General features: G+C 36.9%; 3 protein-coding genes across 4 annotated transcripts in view; 1 reads left to right on the top strand and 2 right to left on the bottom strand.

Moving 5' to 3' along the window:
• Positions 1–21896, bottom strand: part of LOC139151902 (probable endonuclease 4) — a 577101-nt gene that overhangs the window by 187149 nt on the left and 368056 nt on the right. The gene's annotated exons all lie outside the window — the stretch shown is intronic.
• Positions 1–21896, top strand: part of LOC139151893 (zinc finger ZZ-type and EF-hand domain-containing protein 1-like) — a 107337-nt gene that overhangs the window by 69253 nt on the left and 16188 nt on the right. For both annotated transcript variants that reach the window (XM_070724929.1, XM_070724928.1), the window contains 15 exons: positions 6663–6751; positions 7280–7401; positions 7870–7949; positions 8830–8911; positions 9638–9711; positions 10097–10201; positions 10508–10608; positions 11426–11590; positions 12362–12487; positions 13533–13663; positions 14424–14578; positions 15257–15450; positions 16670–16783; positions 18472–18515; positions 19390–19506. In XM_070724929.1, the coding sequence (XP_070581030.1) occupies positions 6663–6751; positions 7280–7401; positions 7870–7949; positions 8830–8911; positions 9638–9711; positions 10097–10201; positions 10508–10608; positions 11426–11590; positions 12362–12487; positions 13533–13663; positions 14424–14578; positions 15257–15450; positions 16670–16783; positions 18472–18515; positions 19390–19506 (1699 nt within the window). The remainder of the gene's footprint in view (positions 1–6662; positions 6752–7279; positions 7402–7869; positions 7950–8829; positions 8912–9637; positions 9712–10096; positions 10202–10507; positions 10609–11425; positions 11591–12361; positions 12488–13532; positions 13664–14423; positions 14579–15256; positions 15451–16669; positions 16784–18471; positions 18516–19389; positions 19507–21896) is intronic.
• LOC139152390 (complement C1q and tumor necrosis factor-related protein 9-like) lies at positions 1834–5182 on the bottom strand. Its single transcript, XM_070725517.1, has 3 exons — positions 5076–5182; positions 3683–3912; positions 1834–3220 (listed from the first exon to the last, which is right to left on the bottom strand). Exons 1-3 carry the CDS (start codon positions 5165–5167, stop codon positions 2409–2411), a joined length of 1134 nt encoding a protein of 377 aa, XP_070581618.1. The 5' UTR covers positions 5168–5182; the 3' UTR covers positions 1834–2408.

Below are 21896 nucleotides of genomic sequence, written 5' to 3'. Positions count from 1 at the left end.
GAAAAAACCAATCATTACATCATCACACACACAGACCATAAATGAAGTCACATTTGTTGTGATAAGGTAAAAAATAACTCACCATTGAAGGAAATGTAGAAGGAATATCACTTGACTGCTTCAGACTGGAGAAAGCTTGAAGATTTTCTATGATGCTTGCCTGAGAGCTACTACTTTTATGCAGTACTTTATTCAAATCATGACAATCTCTTGCTTTTATTGGTTAACAGCCTATTTTCTGTGTGTGTTGGCTTTGAAGGCTCTTTAATCATTAGTCAGCTTCATCAAAATAAAAAAACTACCCTATTTTTAAAATTAAGTTCCTCTGACATGACTCATCCTGGCTGTGTTTCAGACTTAAGCATCCATTTCATAAATCAGATTTTCATAAAACCAGGCCAGCATTTCTTATTATATTCCACCCAATTATAGTCCCTACAAGTTGAGAAATGAAGGTTTTATTTCCATGATGGTTTTTCCACTAAACATGAGTCCTATTATGGTGTTGTTTATTTCTTGACAAAAATTCCTTCAGGATGGCTAACGTGTCCAGTCACCAGTTTCTCACAGTGTTGAATTTCCAAACTTGCAGATTCAGCTTTCTCCTTGTCAAAGTTCACTAATTCAACTTTATCACACCGAGCATTTGTTTCAGTTATAGGATCTCTTCACTGGATACAATATAGAGGGTTGTACCAATTTGGAATAACATTGGTTTGTAATCTTAGTGGGTGATTTCTCTAGATATATTCACCTGCCCCTTCCCAGACGTATAATTTAAACGAATTATTAGGTGTATGAAAGGAACAGTGAAGATTCTTTTAGCTTGTCAGTGCTTCACTGTGATCTAATGTTCTAACCATTCTCATGAAACACCAACTGGTAAGCACATGCATGTTGAGTACCGTAGTTTTGTGATACAATCCAGTATGGCCCTCTGGTGGCCATTTCATCCAAAGAAGCCATAAGTGAAATAGACTTGCTTTCAAACTTAGTTCAATAAGATTGCAAAATTGTATCTATGTATATAATTTGTAATATAAGGTTACTACTGGTAGGTACTGTAAGATGTATTAAAGTTTGAATGAAAAAAAAAACCACAACTGCATTGTCCAGTAATGCTGCATGATAGGCATTATACCTGAAACATACCATTTATGAGCTGGTACTCAGATGTGATGTGTACATTTTATTTCCAAACTGAAATGAATGAAAACATTATTTACTGTACACACGTATGAATTGGTGCCAAAAACACAGAGCTGTTTGCTCCAGTCTGTGACTGAAACTAAGAATTGGTATAAAATAACTAGGCATTCCTGTCACATCTGTGTTTGTTTCAACATATCCAAAATCTGTTTTTCCAAAAGCATCTATACTATGATATTATGCTGAATTTTTTAAGTATCTCTACTGTCAAACCTAAAATCAATTTTTACCTAAAATCAGTTTTTACCTTCCATTTTGTCATAAGTCTATGACAATAGGAGGTATTGGTGAAAAATCAGTCTCTGAATGTCTGTATGTATATCTGGCTGTTTTGCATTGTCTCTACTCAAAACCACAACATGTATCATGTTGATATTTAGCGTACACATGTATAATAGGATGATGGAGAGTTGCAACAGTTCAAAAGAAATATAAACCCTAGAACATGCAAATGAGCTTGAAAAATATGAAACCAATAGAAAGTCTAGAACTCAAAAAGTACTGGTGTAATGTCTCTAATTACCTTAATTGATAATTTGATAAATTTATTGGATTTATAGTAATACCGGTACCTTTTATTTTGTATTTTTAGGGAATTTTTTCAATTTTCCCAATTTGGTAGAAAATGTTTTCTCCGACATTGATCATCTAACTGCTTTGAAATTTCATATGCACATCCAACAGAATGTTCTTATACATATATAATCAAATCATAATGAAATGAGCAATACCCTAATTTTTAGAATATTTTTGTCATTTTTTTGGTAAAAAATCTTTCCTCGGGAGCCACTTGCCTTACCACTTTGAAATTTTATGTGAAGGTTCAATGATTGCATGGTCTACTGAAAATAATGCAGATAATGTCAAAACAGCATAGTTTAACCATTTTGTTACTTTATTGTGATACTTTTATCTGCATGAAACTTATGTGAGAAACTCATCGGAAAACAATACTGAAGGTAATTGTTAAACATTATTCATGTAATATTTTGTGAAAAATATGAATATTCATAACAATATTGACTTTCCATCTTTTGATTACACAGTAGTTATAATTTGTTTTTCACATTCTCAGGACAATGACTGTAATAAATCAGCCTGATGTTAGACTATGATTCTGTTCAATTCATACCACAAAAATTTTAATGATAGTGATTGATGATTTTAAGATTGCTCTAGAATATATCAGTTACATGGTTTTAAGATGTTTCGTAAAGTAGATACCCTGTAAAGGTTACATAACCATCAGTGTCGCTGTACAAAGATTGTCCATTGTAAAGTCTGACCCATACTTCATCCCCTGGCTGCAGATCTATGATGACACTGTTAGAAGCTGAGCCATTCCTTCTCTGTCCACTAACCACATAGACACATGGCAGTTGAGTGTCATTTTTCATCAAACACATATACAAGTTGTCGGAAGTTGGAGGTCTGCGAGCTGAAAACATGAAGAAATATACACCACTAACAGAGCATGTGAATTTACCATTGGATGCATCGTAGGCATTTCCCACATTTGCATAAACCTTGTCATAAATGACTGCTGTGTGTCCAGATACTGGTCCCAATCCTGATGTCCTTGCTGCTGAAAATGCCATTCTGCTCACATTCTGTATTTCTCCTGCTTGGCCTTTGTCACCTTTTTGACCTTGCTGTCCTGGTGGTCCATGCTTTCCTGGTGGTCCATGCTGTCCTGGTGGTCCATGCTGTCCTGGTGGTCCTCTAGGTCCTGTTGGTCCACTTTGACCAGTACTTCCTTTGTGTCCAGGGTCACCTCTATCCCCCTTTGGACCTGGTTTTCCTTGGACACCTTTCTGACCATTCTGACCTTCACCCTTTTGTCCAGGGTTACCTTTGTCCCCCTTTTGACCTGGACTGCCTTGGGTACCTTTTTGGCCTTGTTGACCATCTCCCTTTGGCCCTGGGTCACCCTTGCTTCCTTTTGGTCCAACCAGACCATCTTGTCCCTTCAAACCAGGAGGACCCATTAATCCGGGACTGCCAGGAATTCCTTGGAATAGAATTTTGAAAAAAACGGAATCAGCCAAAATTACTTTTAAAGAATAATCCTTTTTTCAGTGTGCTTTTCTGGTTCGGTATTTCTTTAAATTCAAAATCCAATAATGTAAGTTACTTGTCATTGTCAATAATAATAATAATAATAATAATCATTATAATAACAATAATAGATAATTATTAGTAGTAACAGGTTATGAAATGTGCACACATAGCAAATGAAACTCCTCCATGATGGTGGACAAGTGTGAGTGCCAATTTCAGTTATCAACTATTTACTGGTATTCTGAATGATTTATGATTTGTCAAATGAAGAAGGTAACATAGTAAAAAAATGAATAAGCTCCAATGGCGTTGATTATAATGATATGGTCACAGTCTTCACATTGATACAGCAATTCACCATTTTTCTCCAACTATTTGAGTTTGAACAATTGCCTTTAATAGTTACATGTACCTGGAACACCAGGAATGCCATGGATGGAATTTGTACACTGTTGTCTTTGAATATGCAGTGTCTCAGAATCTTGGCTTTCAGGTTGGTGTGTCCCAGTTTGACTGTGTCCTTGTACACTCTGCTCCTCTGCCAAACATGTTGCAAGTTGATACACAGTAACAATGATGCAACATTGTAGCAGGATGAACCATGTTGATCTTGCAAATGGTTTCATTGCTGGAGCTTTAAAACTTTGGAAGGAGCAGAAAGATAATAGAGTTTGATAATACTCTGATAATCTGATTGAATAATCTTATTGTAACATACAGTAATGTTCAAAGTGTCATGTGTATTAGAATGCGTCAAGGAATAGTTTTTCGGACACTCAAATTATTACAATGTTTTCCTTGCCTGCTGCCTACGTGGAGTCATTTTGAAACTTGTCGAATCGGTGAAGTCTTTGTTGTCTATTTTTTGTGAAATTAGAAGACTTATTTTCTGCTATATGTGAAGTTGGCACAGGGTATGGTGACAGTTATGAATTTAAAATATTTTGTAAATTATTAAATTTTGTTTCCTGGTTTTGTACTTGATCATGAAACTGGAGAGTGTAAAGTTTCTCTGAGCAAACTATGAGCAAATGCTTCTAAAACTTTCAGTTTTGAGATGTATTATCAGCCTTGGTAGTATCATCCTTTGAGGGGAACTACCAGTAAACAAACTACACCAACGTGCTGTCACTTCATTCTCAGTGGCCTTGGTGGGACTGAGACAAGATTACTTACACACACACATACAGACACTGACAGACACACACACACACATGCACACACACACACTTGTGTACACATAAGATAAGATAAATAATTTATATAGCACCTAGTATCCATCAGCGGTGTTCACTTGGGCTTTACACCAGGTCACAGGTAAGAATTATCAAAGAAATGTTCCATAGATTCTGAATTGATGAATAATAGAAGAAGGATCTGTCACCATATGATTTTAACTGAGTTTGAGGAACTTTAAGTTTAGTTTATAGACTTGATCGGAGAGATCTGCTAGGAATGTTGACTTCAATGAGTTCAGCCAGGTATGAAGGAGCGAGTCTATGTATTGATTTACATGTGAGAAATAGGATTTTCAACTGAATTCTGTAAGACACGGGGAGCCAATGAAGTTCCTTCAGGATTGGTGTAATATGACACACACACACACACACACACACACACACACACACATAAACACACACATAAACACACTCATAAACACACTCATACATGCATGTATGGTTTGCTAAGTTAGTTGAAAACTTCCATTCAGTTTCACTCTGTGATGAAAACGCTGAAACAGCTTTACAAAAAACCACTCTTAACATCACTAGTGAAATTCAAGATAAAAGCAAGAAGTTACTCACTGTAGAATGAATGCAGGAAAAATGCTCTGAACTGCCTTCACACTAAACGCAGAGGGTGAATATTTTCTTTGCTCGTTTTCTGTACTTTTCATGTACAAAATGTTATGCAAATCATGATTATATTTTTGCTATTTTGGGTAACACAACATCTTGTCTATATCACAGATTTCAAGCTGTCAGGTCTCCAAAAATAAAACTCTCTTCTTTTGTTATGATGTCTTTCCAACACTAGTCCAAATATGGTGTTGTTTGTATCTTCGCAAAAACTCATTTATGACCAAACAGACCAGTCACCAATTTCTCATGGTGTTGGATTTCCAAACATAAGCAGATGTAGGTCTTCCACCTAAAAAAGTTCATTGAAAGTACAATGTCTGATGTGACTACACACTCATCTTCTGATGAAAAGTCTTAACTGGATGAAGTATGGAGAGGACATAAACTTGGATTTGTCAATGTGTTCAATTAAATAATACGTCTTTTTGTTTGGATATCAGGCTATCTTTCACCTCCTACATTTCAGATATACATATAAACCAACTTTGTTCAGACAAGATAGGCAAAAGCTATGGTTAAGATTACATCCACCAGTCTCTGTTATGCCACAGATCACATCAGTTCACTGTTTCTCTGTGATATGATGTTCTTGATGGACTATAATGTAATGCCAACTGATATGGTTTTGTGATTCAATCCAGTATGGTGGTCTGTGATGGCCCTTTTACAGAAAGGAGCAATGACTGAGGCAGCCTCACTTTCAAGATTGCTCAATGTCAACACTTTTAGTTCAATTGTAAAATGCCTTGTTTGTGATCATCTAGTTACTGTTTCACCGTCATCAAACTTCTTACAAAAGAGTCTCAAGGACAGTGGGCATGTATACCTATGTCATTTTCTTTGTTGATACAATCCAGTATTGTCCTAGGGTGGCCATTTTATATAAAGAAGCCCAAGTGAGGTGGATCATCTTTCAAAAATTGCTTAAATAACTGCATGGCTGCATCTTTCTGATGTATGATATTGTCCAGTAATGCTGTACGTGATAGTCTTTATACTTCAAGTTTCCATGATATGACCTGTACCTCAAATGTGACAGTACCCTTTATTAGCAAACCTGATTCATCTCTGTGTACATGCTAGCTGGAAAAAAAAACTATTATCACCCACTTCAACAAGGAACGGGTACAAATTAACAAGGCTTTGCTGTGACGTATATGAGTTTTGACTTTTTGCTATGTGCAAATTATTTCCCCAAAGGCCACTTTTTCAAGAGAAATCTATGGTATAGAATATTATCAGTAATACTTTTAGCTTTAAGTGTCTATCCATACGAAAAAACGCAGTAAGCAACAATGGTAGACAATCCATACCCTTCTACCGTATGTGCCTTCTAATTCACAAACTCCTAACATCAATTCAGGAATGTCTTGAATTTTTTTGGTCTGCAGTACAAGCTCATTAAATGTTGTAAATTTTCCTGCCTCAGATATAACTCTCCTGGTGTGTTAATTTTATTGAGAGGATACATACCAGCTTAACACGCTCTCTCTAAGCAGTGGTTCCTTAATATTTTTCCTCTTTTTACAGAGCACCAACCCCTCAGATTCTGTTGTGAACAGTTTCCTCAGCGATGTAGCAAGCGGAGAACCAGGAATGGCGACTGAGCTCTTGATCAAGTAAGATTGATGAATTCAAAATGTCCTTTCTGTGTATTCTTTTGGTATATGTGTCTTCTTCTATAAAATTGATAGTGAATTACGTTCAGTAATAATTGACCAATGGAACACATTGTACATCCAAAAATCAATACAAAATGACACCAGTGAAATTTTCTATGTAATGTATTGCATTGCATAGTTTAATACAGCTGACGGTATACACAAAGACAATTGTACTTAACCTAGTCAGTCCAGTACAGTGCTTTATACCATAAATGGATGCTGCATGCTTATGATTTGATAAACCATAACTGCGCTGTATATACGGTAGTTTCAAGCTGGATTGTGGTCCATATGTGTGTAGTCTAAAACCAACCCCGTTGAAGAAACCTATATGTCAAACAAATCTCGGAAGTAAAGTGCGTGTCTATTGAAGAAAGTTAATATATGGACAGTAGTACGTAGTCATAAATGCTAGAGGAAGAATTCTGGCATCCTTGTTTCTGAAGTCAGTGGAAGTCACTGTGTACAATGATCTGTTGACAGGTGTCAAACTCAGCGACCAATGCCTACCTTTGGAGGTGCTGAAATCAATGCTGCGATCAAGGCGGTGTTCAGTGCTCTGATTTGGCATACACAGGACCTCAGAGATGATGTTGAAAAGTACTGTAAGTATTGTCAGACTTACTTCAAGGGAAACAAACTCATGAAAAGTGAAATTATGTGCAGTTTACTGTCCTACCTGTAAACTTTCTAAATCACAGACTGCGCTAGCCAGAATTTTCTCACAAAATTTGATTAAAGCTGTGTTGAGCAAACTTGAATTCCATTGATCAGTCAACATCAAAGTAAATCTTGTGTCCTTCAGTCTTAGATTTTTGATCCCGCTCCTCTGAGTTTTGTCCATCCCTATCTCAACGGTACACAGGTATTTCACTTCCATGCAATGCAGTTACATCAATAAATCCTAGCAAAAACCCAATCATAGATAGACCCCACACCAATCCTAACATTTTAAAATAAGAAATCTACAGTACTTTGTGAATTGAATACAAACAGTGCAGGTCGTGAAAAAATTTTGCTGATATTGGAGTTGAAAACAGTTTAAAATGTGTTCTGAATGGTGCATCACACAGGGAACTCTGATGGTCAGAACCCGGTATCAGATGGAATGTTGCAGGCTTTTGTTGTGGCTGAAAGTATGAGGACATATTTGGTAAGTTTTACAAAGACTGTGATGACAGTAGCATTGAAGTGAATCAGCACAATTGACTAATAATTTCACATAACAGTGTTGATTCTGATTGGCATTCCAATTTTCCATCCACATATGTACAGTCAAACCTGAAAATTGTTCAGTTTGGAGAGGTGTTTGGTTTATAGAGGTCCTTTTATCATAGAGTTCTATTGGAATGGGACTGGGGAAAAGGTTCAGTTCAGACAGGTTTCACTGTATAAAAATGTTTGTCTCATACTGAATTCAAACAACATTTTCATAAGCTGGATACACAAACAAGGGAACCACCTGTCCTATGGATAACACAGAAAAGTAGTGATTCAGGATTTTAAGATCCCCAACCAATGCCATTTTTCATAAGATTGAGCAAACCTATCAGTACATTATGTCCAGCATCAAGGTAAATCCTGAAGCATTGCAGTCCTGTTTACCAGTATTGAATAAAATTGTTATACAAGTGTGTTGGTGATATTCACAGAGCTGTTTGACCGGTGGAATGGCAAAGCAAGAAAAATGTGTTAATCTTTGACCTTTGACTTCTTTGATATGCTCACCCCTGGTCACAATAGAGATAATTGCAAAAATGATGAATTTTATGTCAGTTTGTATATCACTCTTTAATAGTGAGCAATTTTTGAAATCATCGCCTATTTATGTCATACAAAATCAGTATTTACAAAGGAAGCAACAGAAAAGATATGATGTGGTTGTCCACTCATTTTACTTTCGAATTTAGTTGAAATAATTTTGATATATAGTAAAACATGTCATGTACATTTCCACTGCATTGTAGTGAGTTACATTGTGTATGAATTTTCTATTGCCATGTATTTGTTTGCATTTTCAATTTTTTTTACAGATTGATTTACGTCAGAAGTACAAACTAGCAAACGAAAAAGAGGAAAAAGACAAAGACCGCAAGAAAACCTTAGAGGAGCCAGGTATACCGACTGTCAATAAATTCTAATCAGCTACTCATATCACATAAGAATTTTCATTTTGTTCGAAGTTTAAATCTTTTTAAGGACAACGCATTCTGCGTGCGCCTAGATGTATTTAAAGTGTGGGGATACTTGGAAAAAATTAGTTGATATTTGAGAACAGGTATTTCTTTCCAAAGTTTGTGTAAAGGTGAATTTCAATTCCATATTATTAAGAGGAATTGAACGATGTGTGGAAGTGAGAGTGTGTACATGGCTATACAGGTGATTAATTGGTGCAACAGGTGAAAATAACTACCAGTATAATATTCTTGACCGCGGAGTGATGTCAGTAAGTGAAATGCATGTGAGCAAGGTGAATGCAGACAATACAGAAGAGCGAATGATACAGAAATTTTGTGAAACAAGCAGAAGTTATGTCATTTATGTATGTTGCAACTTTCAATATTGGTTTGGTGGTTGAAAAATCCGAACTTCGATTATTTGTTTTCACCATGCTGTGATGCAAAAATGACGTAAGAACCTGCAGCTACCCAGCTGGTCCATGGTCGAGAATAACAGCACTCCTTCAATCAGTGAAAACATGATACTTTTTCTTCCATTAGTGAATAGATATCTATAAGTTCTGTCATGGCACTTACCGATAAGTGATTTAACCCAAGTATACATTGTTTATGGACCATCATGCATGTTGAGTTGAAATCTGTTGATCTCTCTTTCTTTCAGTGACTGTTTGCCGAGATAAAGCAATGTTTCTGTTGAAGTTTGCTGGTCTCAGCAAACAGGAGTCAAAGCAAGAGGTAAGATCTATCAAAGATTAGTAAATTAATGGAAGGAAAATATCGAGATCTCAAAAGATTTCGCACTAGAAATGTCATAGTTTAGTGCCAGGGGAGTTAGTTATACCTGGACATTTATCCACTGGTCACTTGCTCTAAGCCCGTCCCTAACCATTCTGGTCTGAAGTTTCTGGATAGTAAATGTCTGGGGGTAAGTGTCCAATACTTACTAAACGGAAGTGAGTTTTGTCATTGTAGTGATGATCTAGCCTTGATCTGCTTGATAGCGTTTCATTGCCACTGTTTTACCACGGACTGATCACAATTCTTTATTGAAAGGGATCATGGTAAGACAAGCTTCATTTGTTGAAAAGATCATTTATGGTAATTGTGTTCTTTCTGTCAGGAGAAAGTGAAAAGTAAGAGGAACTTGATGAGAAGTCTGTCATACCAAATTGGAAGGAATAGACTGCCCTCGCAGGAGGCAACTGAGAGAGACACAAATCTCAAAGTAAGTTACGCCAGTAATACTGCCCTCACATGGTGCATTAGAGAAGACTCAAACCTAGTAGAGGACGGGAAGGGATCCACAGTAATGAGTGTTTAATTTTTGAAATTATCATAAACGAGCTACATAAACAGCTGAGTGTTGTGCTCATGTGTTATTGAGGATTGTCGAGAAAAGGCGCTATATTCTTTGAGCTTGTTTCCTTGTTTATTGGACCAACCACTCCATTGGTATGAGCCCTGTTGATGCTCAGTGAGCATCTTTCTCAAAAGTAGGAATGTTATTTGATGAATGGTTTCTGCCTTTCAGGGTCGATACACTTTGATGGAAGAGGAAAGTAGTTATGAGAAGTATCCCTCATTCAGACTTGTGATGGATTTCATCAAGAATCCACTGCTAACCAGAGACAGGTAAACCATTGCTAGACTGCTGCTGGGTTTGAAATGTGGTGATTGGGAAGTGTGGTGTTGTTATGATGTAAAATAGACAACAGGCTAAGAAAACAAACCAAGTGTTAGAGCCATTTGTCTGATAACCCTACAAAATTGCCTTCTGATTAGTTGCTAGTTCACTATGTCTTCGTGCATGTGCCAAGCTGTTATTACAATAGCTTGGCACATTGACATAGTAAAAATAAAGGCGGTAGTGTTCAAGTACCATTACATAGTAAATTCTCACTCAACAACAGTCTCCCTTTTCATGTTTATGTAAACAAAAAAAATAATTTGAAAATTACAGTAGCATTATATAAAGATAGTGCATTATGCTGCATTAGCCACTGGAAGCCATCGTGTAAAACCTGTGTGTGATCTCTGTGGCTGCCAAGATAGATTATATCTTACCAAAAGGTACATCACTACAACAGTGGAAAAGTAGGGTTTGAATTAGGTTTTCTTCAGCTCAACAGTTTTGGTTCAATCCTGTTATATCATACTATGGACTAGGAGGGAAAGAGTAAAAGCTGTTCTCTGTACAGTAGTGATTGAATTGTATCATCCAGGACAAAAATCAAGTGAACTGTTTCAGGAGTCACCTATGCTGTTTGGGGACTTCAAAAATGTTACAGTAGCTCAATAAATCTTTTACCAAGTATGTTCCCCTTCTGAAGCAAAAATAATAAATGGAGATATTCATTTCCAAGAATGATAGTGAAATGGATTTTAGATTGTAAAAATATACTTTACAGTATAAAATAATTTAAGAATGAATTCACTCTTTTCTTGTCAGAGTACGTCACTTACTGGACCAGCGATGCCAAAGAGCACAGTCACTGGCTGATGTCTTCATGTTTGCGGCAGAGTTCATTAGAATCATGTCGAATCCTCATATCTTTCAAGTACCATGTGTGCTCTACCTCCAAGAGATGCTGAGTGCTCAGAAATACTTTCCAATGTGAGTTTACCGTATATCTCTCCAACAGACAGTTGTGAAGTCCAATATTACCATAGTACTCCCCAACAGACAGTTGTGAAGTCCAATATTACCATAGTACTCCCCAGCAGACAGTTTTGAAGTCCAATATTACTGTATTACTCCCCAACAGACAGTTGTGAAGTCTTAAATGTGTCACAGATAATTCTTTGAAGAAAACATAACAAGAATGTGAGAAATTTATAATTGGTCTGCAGGCAGTGTGGTCTCTAACAAACATGACTTCCTGGAAACTTTGCATCAATTTGGAAAATTGTGGAAAATTCTTTGCATCAACCATATATCTTCACATGTAAACCAAAGAATTTGCTTGCAAACATGCAATTTGTTTGCATCTTGGGGCCGTGATATTGGCAGTAGAGGGCACACTGTTTGCAGAAATGTGATACTTATAAATGGCTGATTGTGTTTAACATTATCACTACAATGATATCTTTGGGAAGAGAGAAAATGAGCAGACACAGTGTTTTGCATTAATCACTGGTACCTAGGGAGTTATTGGTAAGGATAGCAATGCATTACATGGCTCAAAGCTCCCAGGAAAACACTTTTAGATCACATGCAATGGCTTGAATCCATGAAACTTTGGCTCATGCTATGTAAACTCTTGTAAAGATGTGTCCAGTACACATTTTTGTCATTAAGTGGATATATTTTCAAGTTCTAGAATAGTAGATTGAACTTTTCATAAATTTGCCAGTGATGTTACTAGGATTTGACTTTTTGTTTCAGTCACTATGCTATCAGATTGGAAGGATGCGGACTAGAACTGGAGAGTAAAGTTCGAAGGTCATACTATACACTTGTCAGAAGACTGGTGGATGCTGTAACTACTTTTGATAAATCAAAACATCCAAGGTAAATTTATTTCAAAGCCATGTCGTCATACATAAGACAGAGAAAGATGCAGTAGCCTAAATATGTAGGGTGTGACGATACGTGGGAAACAATTTCCCAACACCAGTGGAAAGACATGATAACTTTCTGCACAGTCCTAAGTTTCTTGGTATGTATTTTCCCAACGTACCTCTCCAGCAATATGGACTTAGAGAAACATATACATATGGCAGACATACTTTGTGGTCATTATTGTGTCTTGGGCATCTATACTGATCTTCAGTACGGCAACTTTTATCGCTTTCAAGCGTTTAATGCTTGGCCATTCCAGTCGTCAGATTCATGTTACAGCGCCCTCAGATGTTTATGCAAGGACATGGGAGATATAAACCCATTGACTGTACCTTTGAGCATCATTTTGTAGGTCTTGAGGTCAATTTGTGAATTGTCAAAAATATCAACTGTGGGCACACAGTCCATGTAGCCGACAATGAGATGCAAATGATATGCGGTCAAGGTCTCCTCAACTAACTTTCAGCTGCTTCTTCACTTTCTACTATTTTTATAGTATTTTTTACAAAGGCACAGACTTATTCTACCTGCAACTTAAAACTGATAGTGATTTTGTAGCTCATTCTTTACTATTTTTCATAGTTTTGGTAGCCGGTAACAGACACTTCGTGTTCGTGTCGGCTACATGGACGATCTGCCCAACTGTGTAGCATTACTTGTTATGTGAAAAATTTCCTGCATCAGAGAGCACTAATGTCCATCAGTGGTGTTTTGCAGTGGATTGAAAAAACCATACTGATCTCCATATACATGGAACTCACGTAAAAAGCATAGATATAATACCGGTAATAGCATCTAAGTTTATTTCTTGAAATTCACACTCATACATTAGGCTGTTCGATATTTCTGTTTTTGAAGTATGTTTAAAAATGTTTTTTTACAGTTTCAACACATTTCTCACAGAGTGTGACAATGTTACAGTTTGATGACATTTGAACTTTGTGACTTTTTTCCACTTTGTAAAAATGACCAGATGCACTCTTCTGATTTTCAGATCAACACAGTCAGCATTTGAGTGCATGCAGGCATTGTTACTTCATCTGCTTGACATTGACTGGCAGCCCTATGATTTACAGTTTGTAGCTGACCTCAAAATTCCAGCATTACTGCTCAGCATCTCCAAGAGTAAGTAAAACTGGTGCAACATTGATACTATAAAAGTGAAGCTAGAGGTTTAATGAGTAAATTACACCATGTGGTGCGATAGTTTGATAATAGAGTAATGACAGACATTGATTTATGGTCAATTTGATTTTGATAAATGCATAGAAGTATATCACTGAACTGCTTTTGGTTGAAGTCATTTGATAAAATAAAAGTGTCAACCAGCTATGAATGTTTGTACTTATACTTGTATTGCATAATAAGTAGTTTTTGAATCATGAATATCATTTTAAAGCAGGTTTTTCACATTCTAAGATGCGATTTGCATAAAGTATGCCACCACATGCTGTAAGCTTCCATGAGGATATCCGTAAATTGCCATACAAAAGATAATCCTTGATGTACTACTACAAAAAACTGAATTGGATTACTGGGTTTAGAAGGTTCTGATCCAGTGTTAGATAAAACCACCTTTAGTCAGCCAAAAAACATGGTCGTTCAAAGAACATGTTCGATCACCATAATGTGATGATTCATGGTCATATATTAGCACCGCTTTCACTGCTATTCTAGTAACGTAAGCATTTTCAGCTCATATTTGGTATGTATATTTTAAATATGTTATCTACATGAAATTTGAAACACAAAAAACGTAGCAAGATGCTTTGACATCAAAGTCTAATTGTTCACTACATTATAGCATAGATGGTAGAGTGATCTTCCCCCTCTGCTGTCTATGATCATAACAATTCTTATAAACCATCAAACATCATTCTTGCAGGCTCTGTAAGTCTTCGAGACAGCATGGTTAGTGACAAAGACCATTCAAAGGAACTTGAAGACTACAAGCAGTGCAAAGAATGGTTAAGAAAATGTACAGCTGGATTCCTGCCCTGGTACAGTATGATAGAAAATGCTAGGGCTGATCAGAAAAGGGTGAGTACAGACCAACCATGTGGATATGAAAAAAATACAATGTGTCTTGGCAAACGTCAATATCCATAATTCTGCTAAAATCTTGATGTTTCAATTTTGAAATATAGAAATCTATGGAAAAAGTAAAAATGTAACTGATTTCTGGGCATGGTTTCAGTATTGATATTTTTTTGTATTTAATCAGAAGTTTTGAGCACTGTAAGGGGCTGTTGATCACAAAAGCTGAATCACTAGAAACATAATTTCTTAGTTGGGAGTGGGGGTGGTTGGTAAGACTCCAATTCATTTTGAGTATGTCAAAATATTCATATATGTAGATTTTGCACTATGGGTGCACTAAAGACATGTTGGTATTTTCCATACATGATAATAAACAACACAGTTTTCCTGAACCAATTTTGCATTTCATTTTGAGGGGGAGGGGGATTTACACCAAAACTAAGGAATTGCGTTTCTAGTGTGTCAGCTTTTATGATTGATGACCCCAGGCACAAGACTTCCACCAAATGAGAGCATTTGCAAGTTGTAGCTGAACAAAGTGTCTGCATCTTGTAACGTGTAAAATCTCATGGGATTGCCTAAGTGCATCCTCTATGAGAAGATGACCTCTCTGCATTGGTGACCATAAAAACAGGTATGATTTTATTGAACATTTTATTATTTCATTGGATGCTGCAGGCCATGCACATGTTTGTAGCCAGATACTGTGACATGTTGGATGTTGAGATCACCTGTGATGGCTGTGGTGTCCTGCTGCCAGGCCAGCGATATCGTTGCCTGCACTGTGAAGACATGGACCTGTGCAACACCTGCTATCTTGGTGGTGTCCGACCTGAGGGACATACAGACGACCATGAAATGGTGCACCTCATGTAAGTTGAAATTTTCCGCTCAAATAAGAGCCTGTCTCTGAAAACTGGGGGTGTGTTTTTATGAAAACCTATAGCTGCTCAGTGCATCCCTATGATTGTGTAAAATTATAAAATGAAGGCATACATCTACCCTGCCTGAAAACACTCTATTTCCAATCTAGAAGTATTGCTTGCAAAAATGGTATACTTTCCATGAACTGCAATAGTGCTGATTATGTTTGTCACTAAATATAGCAGCACGTGTGCGACATTGGACACCACTGCCTGAAATTCGGATAAATTTTGTTGTTCCATGCATGGCTGTCGTTGCAGCTTGTAGTCTGAGCTGTAAATTCATATGAATCGTGACTTTTAGTATCCACTGTAACATTAGCAGGTTTTATTTTCATCGTTCTTGCGGAAAATGCGGACAAACATTCATTTTTGATATTAATGAAAGAAAATTGACATCATTTGCGATCAGTGCTATTGCAAGATTAGGACCATTGCGTGGCATTCTTGTTTTGCTCAACATTGCCACCTGCAGGTGTCTGCAGTGTGCGGATGTTTGTGTACAAGTGTTTGCTACAGAATATTAGAATTACAAAGTTGTGAAGAAACATATCAATGCCATTTTAACAATTTGGAAAACATGACTGAAAGTTGCTGACCCCTCTTTTTGTATCAGATTCTGCAAAAATATACCGGTACTAATCTAGGACATAACCATTATTCACTTCAGTTACTGTAACAGTGATTTTGCATTCAACTGTTTGAAATACACGAACAAGACATACCGGCTAAATTGAATAGTTACCAACACTGTCAGGTGTAAATATCACCTGGCGGTCATATCAGTCAATCACAAAGAAATCATTGTCTGGAAAGAGGTCAGACGGAGTCAAACAATACAACCAGATCTGCACAAACAGTGTTGTTTGCAAATGATGCATTTTAGACGTTTGATGTGTGGATGTGTGTTGTTTTGACTCTGAGTTACCTTCTTCCAGATAATGTTTCAATTTTGCAGGGTTGATTTCACCATTATTGACTAATATTACTACCGAAATGATAATTACGCGTGAAAGTGTTGGCAACCTGTCAATTGAGACAGTATTTTTTAGTTCCCGTTGTGTCAACAGTTCAATGCCAACCACTGTTTGTCCCTGTAAAAGCATGCATCTTCTGCCACTAAGTTTACCACAGTGATTCATGATTTTTGTGTTGTGTTCTGTGACAGGTACAAATGTGACAACTGTCAGGCGTTTGTTGTTGGTACACGCATACACTGCAATCAGTGCGAGGACTTCGACCTCTGCTATGGTTGCTATGACAGCAAAGCACATCCCAGCAGGTATGGAAGATAAAATAAAACACTACAAGCTGACATACATACCTCGAAAATTTATTGGTATAAAATCATAAAAGTGTCTGACATTTGCTTTGCACAATTTTATCTGCCAGTTCAACTTAAGGTAGTATGCACCTTGAAAGTGAAAGACATTGACTTTTGCTCAAACTTTTCTCAAGGAATATTTCAACCATTCCCTTTCAAAATCAAGAATAAAAATCAAGGGTCACGGTGCGAATTTTGGTACTAGAGAGACAAATTACCTAAGATTTTGTGATGTTTGAAATTCAAAATGGCTACTGTCCCTGTGTTAAATCCATGGAGTAAAATACAATTTTTGATATTCGAAAAACTAAGATGGTGAAAAGGTTTCTTACACCAAGAGCTTTAAAATGAACCCCCACAGGTGATAGATCAGAAACGAATTGTAGAAGTTAGAGAATCCAAATATGTGTCCCCGCGGCACATTCTACCTTTAACATATATTGCTATTGAGGCCTCAAATATTTTTTCAACAAAAGTTTTGACTGTGTATGATAATTCATGCCTTTACAATTTTAGCCAAGCGTATTTTACAACTTACTGTAAAAAATACAACATTCTCTGAGGTGTTTACAATGTAAGCCTTTTTAGTAAACTCATGCAAAAACAATTGCAAAGCACTAGTATTTCCAAGGATTTGCAACCTAAGTTATTTTGTATTTTGTAAATTCATGTAAAAATCTTACAATTGATTTCAAGTGTTTCAAGAAAATTCCATAAAAAATACAAACTTACAGTACATCAGTGCAAGGACATTGTATGAATTCACCTCTGTCATCACGGTTCACCATGGTTTGGCCCAACCCCATTGCTATCAATGGTAATTGTGGACCTGTTTACAAGGAATCAGGGGTGAATAGGATAACCATGGTTCACCATGGTTTGGCCCAACCCCATTGCTATCAATGGTAATTGTGGATCTGTTTACAAGGAATCAGGGGTGAATAGGATAACCATGGTTCACCATGGTTTGGCCCAACCCCATTGCTATCAATGGTAATTGTTGACCTGTTTACAAGGAATCAGGGGTAAATAGGATAACCATGATTCACCATGGTTTGGCCCAACCCCATTGCTTTCAATGGTAATTGTGGACCTGTTTACAGGCAATCAGGGGTGAATAGGATAACCCTTTCAATGACAAATTTGGTAAATCCCTAGTATTCCTATTGAAAAGTTTAACCTCTGCAGAGGAGACTGGAAGTTGGGGGGGGGGGAGGGGGGCGGTAACAGGGGCATAAGGACATCTTTACATCTTTTGATATTATTTTGGTCATCATTATTTTGACGTTCACAGTCAGATCCATCATTCCTTTGACTTAGAACTTGATGATTGATATGAACTGTCCAATGTCCCAGATAGGCCGTGTGAACAGGATTGACAACTCTAGACTTGCCAGTCTATATAGCAATCTCAAAAATTACATCTCCAAAGACTTTGTGTATTACATCTACGGGCTGAGTAAGAATAGGAATTCTTGTCATGAATTGCAAGTTGGTAATATTTCAGCTAAGCAGAATGAAAAAAAACTCTCCATGTGTGAAATAAAACTCAATCAAAATCGTGTTAAAATTGCACTGTATATACAACAACCAGTCATTATTGAATGAAAAAACTAAATTACAACATTTCTTCTTGTTTTTTACAGTCACAAAGCTTCCCATGAAATCAGTATCATACCTCTTAAAATAGGTAAGTCACTTAAGACATAAAGCAAATTGCATATCGGGAAAATTGTTAATCATTGCCTGTGGGAAGTCACTTTTTGAAGGAACACTGGAATTGCTAATAAAATTTTTAATAGTGCATGTATACATAATGAAAATGAAACCTTACATTACTTAGGGTGATGATGATAGTGGCAGTGTATCTGTTCAGGCTATACTGTGTGATTTATTGTTCTGTGAAGAGAATAACATTTCTGGCGGCAGCTGGATGTCCCTCCAGGACAAAGTTATAACTGTTGAAATGTACAGTTCTTTGTTGGTCTCCTGCGCATTATACAAAAGTGAATTTTACAACTCATTTTGTGACAATCAAAAATTTAAGTTTTTCCCTTACTATTAAAACTTTGTCAGCCATTTTGGTTCAAATATTGATATTTTTTAATATTGATAAATTTGAGGGTATTTTTTATTCTCTAAACCAAAGATTCCTGATTTTCATATGAGGCTTCAAAGACAAAAGTTCAAAATTTGTTGAAAAGGGAAAGGATGATTGAAGGTTAAAAAGTTTCAATATCAAAGTGCGTATTACCATACTGTAATTGAAACTTCATAAGATTGTGTGGACTCATTAAGGAAAGACTGCATTAACTTGCATGGTACCTGAAACCCGAGTCTCTGTCTGACCAACTTTGATGACAAACAGAAGACTTTTAATCCCCAAGGTGTGAATGTTCCATTGTTATGTTTATCTAATCCAGCTGATGCTATTGTAGTGCCATTGTAGAAAAGGCAGGTCTGTGAAATTGATCCTCTGATAACTAAGTAGGGAAGTAGGGTATTCCTAAGTTAATGGAGCTTTCCCGTAATGTGACGACACACTATGTGATTTATACTTGCAGTGAGCAACACAAGCCAGCTGAGTACTCTACCAACTTATCTACATCATCATTCATGGATACAGTTTGCTGCTTTAGCTTTGACATTGGCAGATACAATCAACAACCCAAACCAAACGAGTGAGTATTGCTTATTTACTAGAGCAAGTTATATAGTATTATTTGATACCATAAAATCATTGATGTTTTGGATGTATGTAGACTACAGAGGGTAATAATGTTAACATCCTATGGAGACTAACAATAACTTGAAAATTCTAATGATGGACTGTGAATTAAAAGGAATAAAGAAACAGGCATAATTGTGGGTCGTTCTGACCTGTCTTGTACTGGTAACGAGCAAATGACAAAAATGCAAAACCTGGCAAAATGTGATTTTTGGAAACTGATAATTTCCATGCAGTATTCAGAATGAACTAAATGAGCAATCTTTTGAAAAACGTGAGAGTACCGGTAATTTATCTGTACTCCCAGACAGTTGCTTTATAAAAGTACTTGTAGGTAGGCAGTGCATCACAATTTTGTTTCAAATTTGAGAACAAATTGTAGTATGTAATGACACGTTGCACATTGTTACCAAATTCAATACTGTGAGTCACACTTACTCTGTGTTTACAAGGAGCAATAATATGACAGAACTCATGACATGTGAGTGCAAGCATGCCATACTATCAGTATTTGCATGAGTGCTGTGGAGTATTTGACTGCAGTCCATGAGTGAATGGACAGCACAATACATGGCTAAGGCCAGAGAAAAAAAAAATCTTGTTCATCGGATTTTTTGGACCAAGTCCCAGGAGCGGCGAGCGAAAAAATTTTTATTTTTTATTTTAGGCCGAAGGTAAACGCGGTTCTCTGGCATTTTTGCAAAGATGCAGACAAGACATGATAATTGTTTCCCTTTTTACCAGAAATATGGTAACTGAATTCAATACTATATTTCCCAACAATAACATAGGCCATTACATTCACAGTTAGTGTTTGCACAACATATTCTGAGCATTTCAACATTCTCTCAGAATAAAATTAAAATGAACAGCAAATCACTGAAATTCAACAATTCAGTATTGTCCTTTAATATTGTCCTGGTGGGACCTAGCATCTGAGTTTTTTCATTTTACTTTGGCCCCATGTTTTGGCCTCTTTACCACTGTCTATATATACACATTTTACACAATGGTCTAACAACACTGTACTGTGATCGGAGTGAAGTTATATAGTCATCATTCAGATCGTACTTTAAAATTGACGCAACCATGTGTTTTGTCATTGCCGTAAATTTTTATACTTTCGATGCAATTTTCATTCAATCGGATGCACCGTCCATCTGCTGCTGTCACGATCTTGTTGAACAAATCGCCGAACGTAATATAAGGACAAACACTAAGTAGCGTCTCTGGAACTAACTGTTGGCCATCACGTCAAATGTTGGCGATCAAATTAATACTCATGATCTGACGTGTACTAACCTTTACAAAACGAGCAAATTTCTGGCCATATCGACCCACTTTGCGTCGTGATTCGCCAAATTCAGACGTCACAACAACGTGTTGGCGTCAACTAAGTCCGAACACATATGAAGTCTCATTCAAAATCCCGTGCCCACGAAAACCCGACACAGTGTAGGGCGCCACCAGCGGCAGTACTAAAAATATTTGTAATGCGGAAGTAAGAATTTGCCGTGATCAAAAAAAAAATTTCCAAATATGCCAAAGTAGAAGCTGCGATTCCGATGAACAATTTATTTTTACCTTCTCGTGTCTATTTATAGACAGAGAAGGTATTAGAGTTGAAAACCAATATGCTGCTGTCAAGAACTTCTGTCTGTCAAGACTTCCTTCTGTCAAGATCCGTTGACGTCATGCCATTGTGATGGGTCATATCATAAACTGGTGGGGGTGTTCATGGCAGGTTGAGGTGTGGGAGAACGATTTTGAGCTATGACAAAAATCAAAAGGGACTTAGCGGCATAGCCACAGTGTTAAGCCTTTCTTTAAGGTTTCTTAGTTGACTACAATCTATTACAGACTACTGAGCTGACGTTAGGGGTACTCACTTTGTGTTTGCTCACTCTGTGAGCGCTAGTGTTTGGTACTGAGTTGCGTGGATATCCCCTCATGGCCTCACGTGATCTGGGCCTGTTGCATAATCTGCAGAGATGATCATATGCCTCCGAGTCTGAAAACTGTCATTGTGTAAGCCTGTCGGCATTTTCCTTGCATTTTTTCTCATTTAATTTTGCAAAATATCGGCGAGTACCTCAATATTTCAAGATAACCCTTTCTTTCCAATCGTTTCCTGGAGTTTCAGAGTCATATGAACGAAAATGAGTGAAAGTTTTAGACAGGAAAATCGGACGTCGGCCATGTTCAATGTTTACAGTACAATCAGAAGTTTACGTGGAGGAATTAACCAACAAACACAGAAGTGTTCATGATGCCCGCCCTCTAGAGGCAGACACCTCCTATATGAAGTACCACATTTGATGCTTGTGGAAAGCCTGACCACAC

The sequence above is a fragment of the Ptychodera flava genome, chromosome 15, assembly GCF_041260155.1.
Source record: "Ptychodera flava strain L36383 chromosome 15, AS_Pfla_20210202, whole genome shotgun sequence".
In the NCBI taxonomy this organism is placed as follows: domain Eukaryota; kingdom Metazoa; phylum Hemichordata; class Enteropneusta; family Ptychoderidae; genus Ptychodera; species Ptychodera flava.
This window is presented reverse-complemented; position numbering and strand designations above follow the sequence as displayed.

Bases quoted from the DNA above. Each gene is read 5' to 3' on its own strand.
- LOC139152390 (XM_070725517.1), bottom strand. From the start codon at position 5,167: ATGAAAAGTACAGAAAACGAGCAAAGAAAATATTCACCCTCTGCGTTT. The intron at 3,913-5,075 runs GTGAGTAACTTC...CTCCTTCCAAAG, and splicing joins TTTCCTGCATTCATTCTACA to TTTTAAAGCTCCAGCAATGA. The intron at 3,221-3,682 runs GTACATGTAACT...TTCTATTCCAAG, and splicing joins TGGCATTCCTGGTGTTCCAG to GAATTCCTGGCAGTCCCGGA.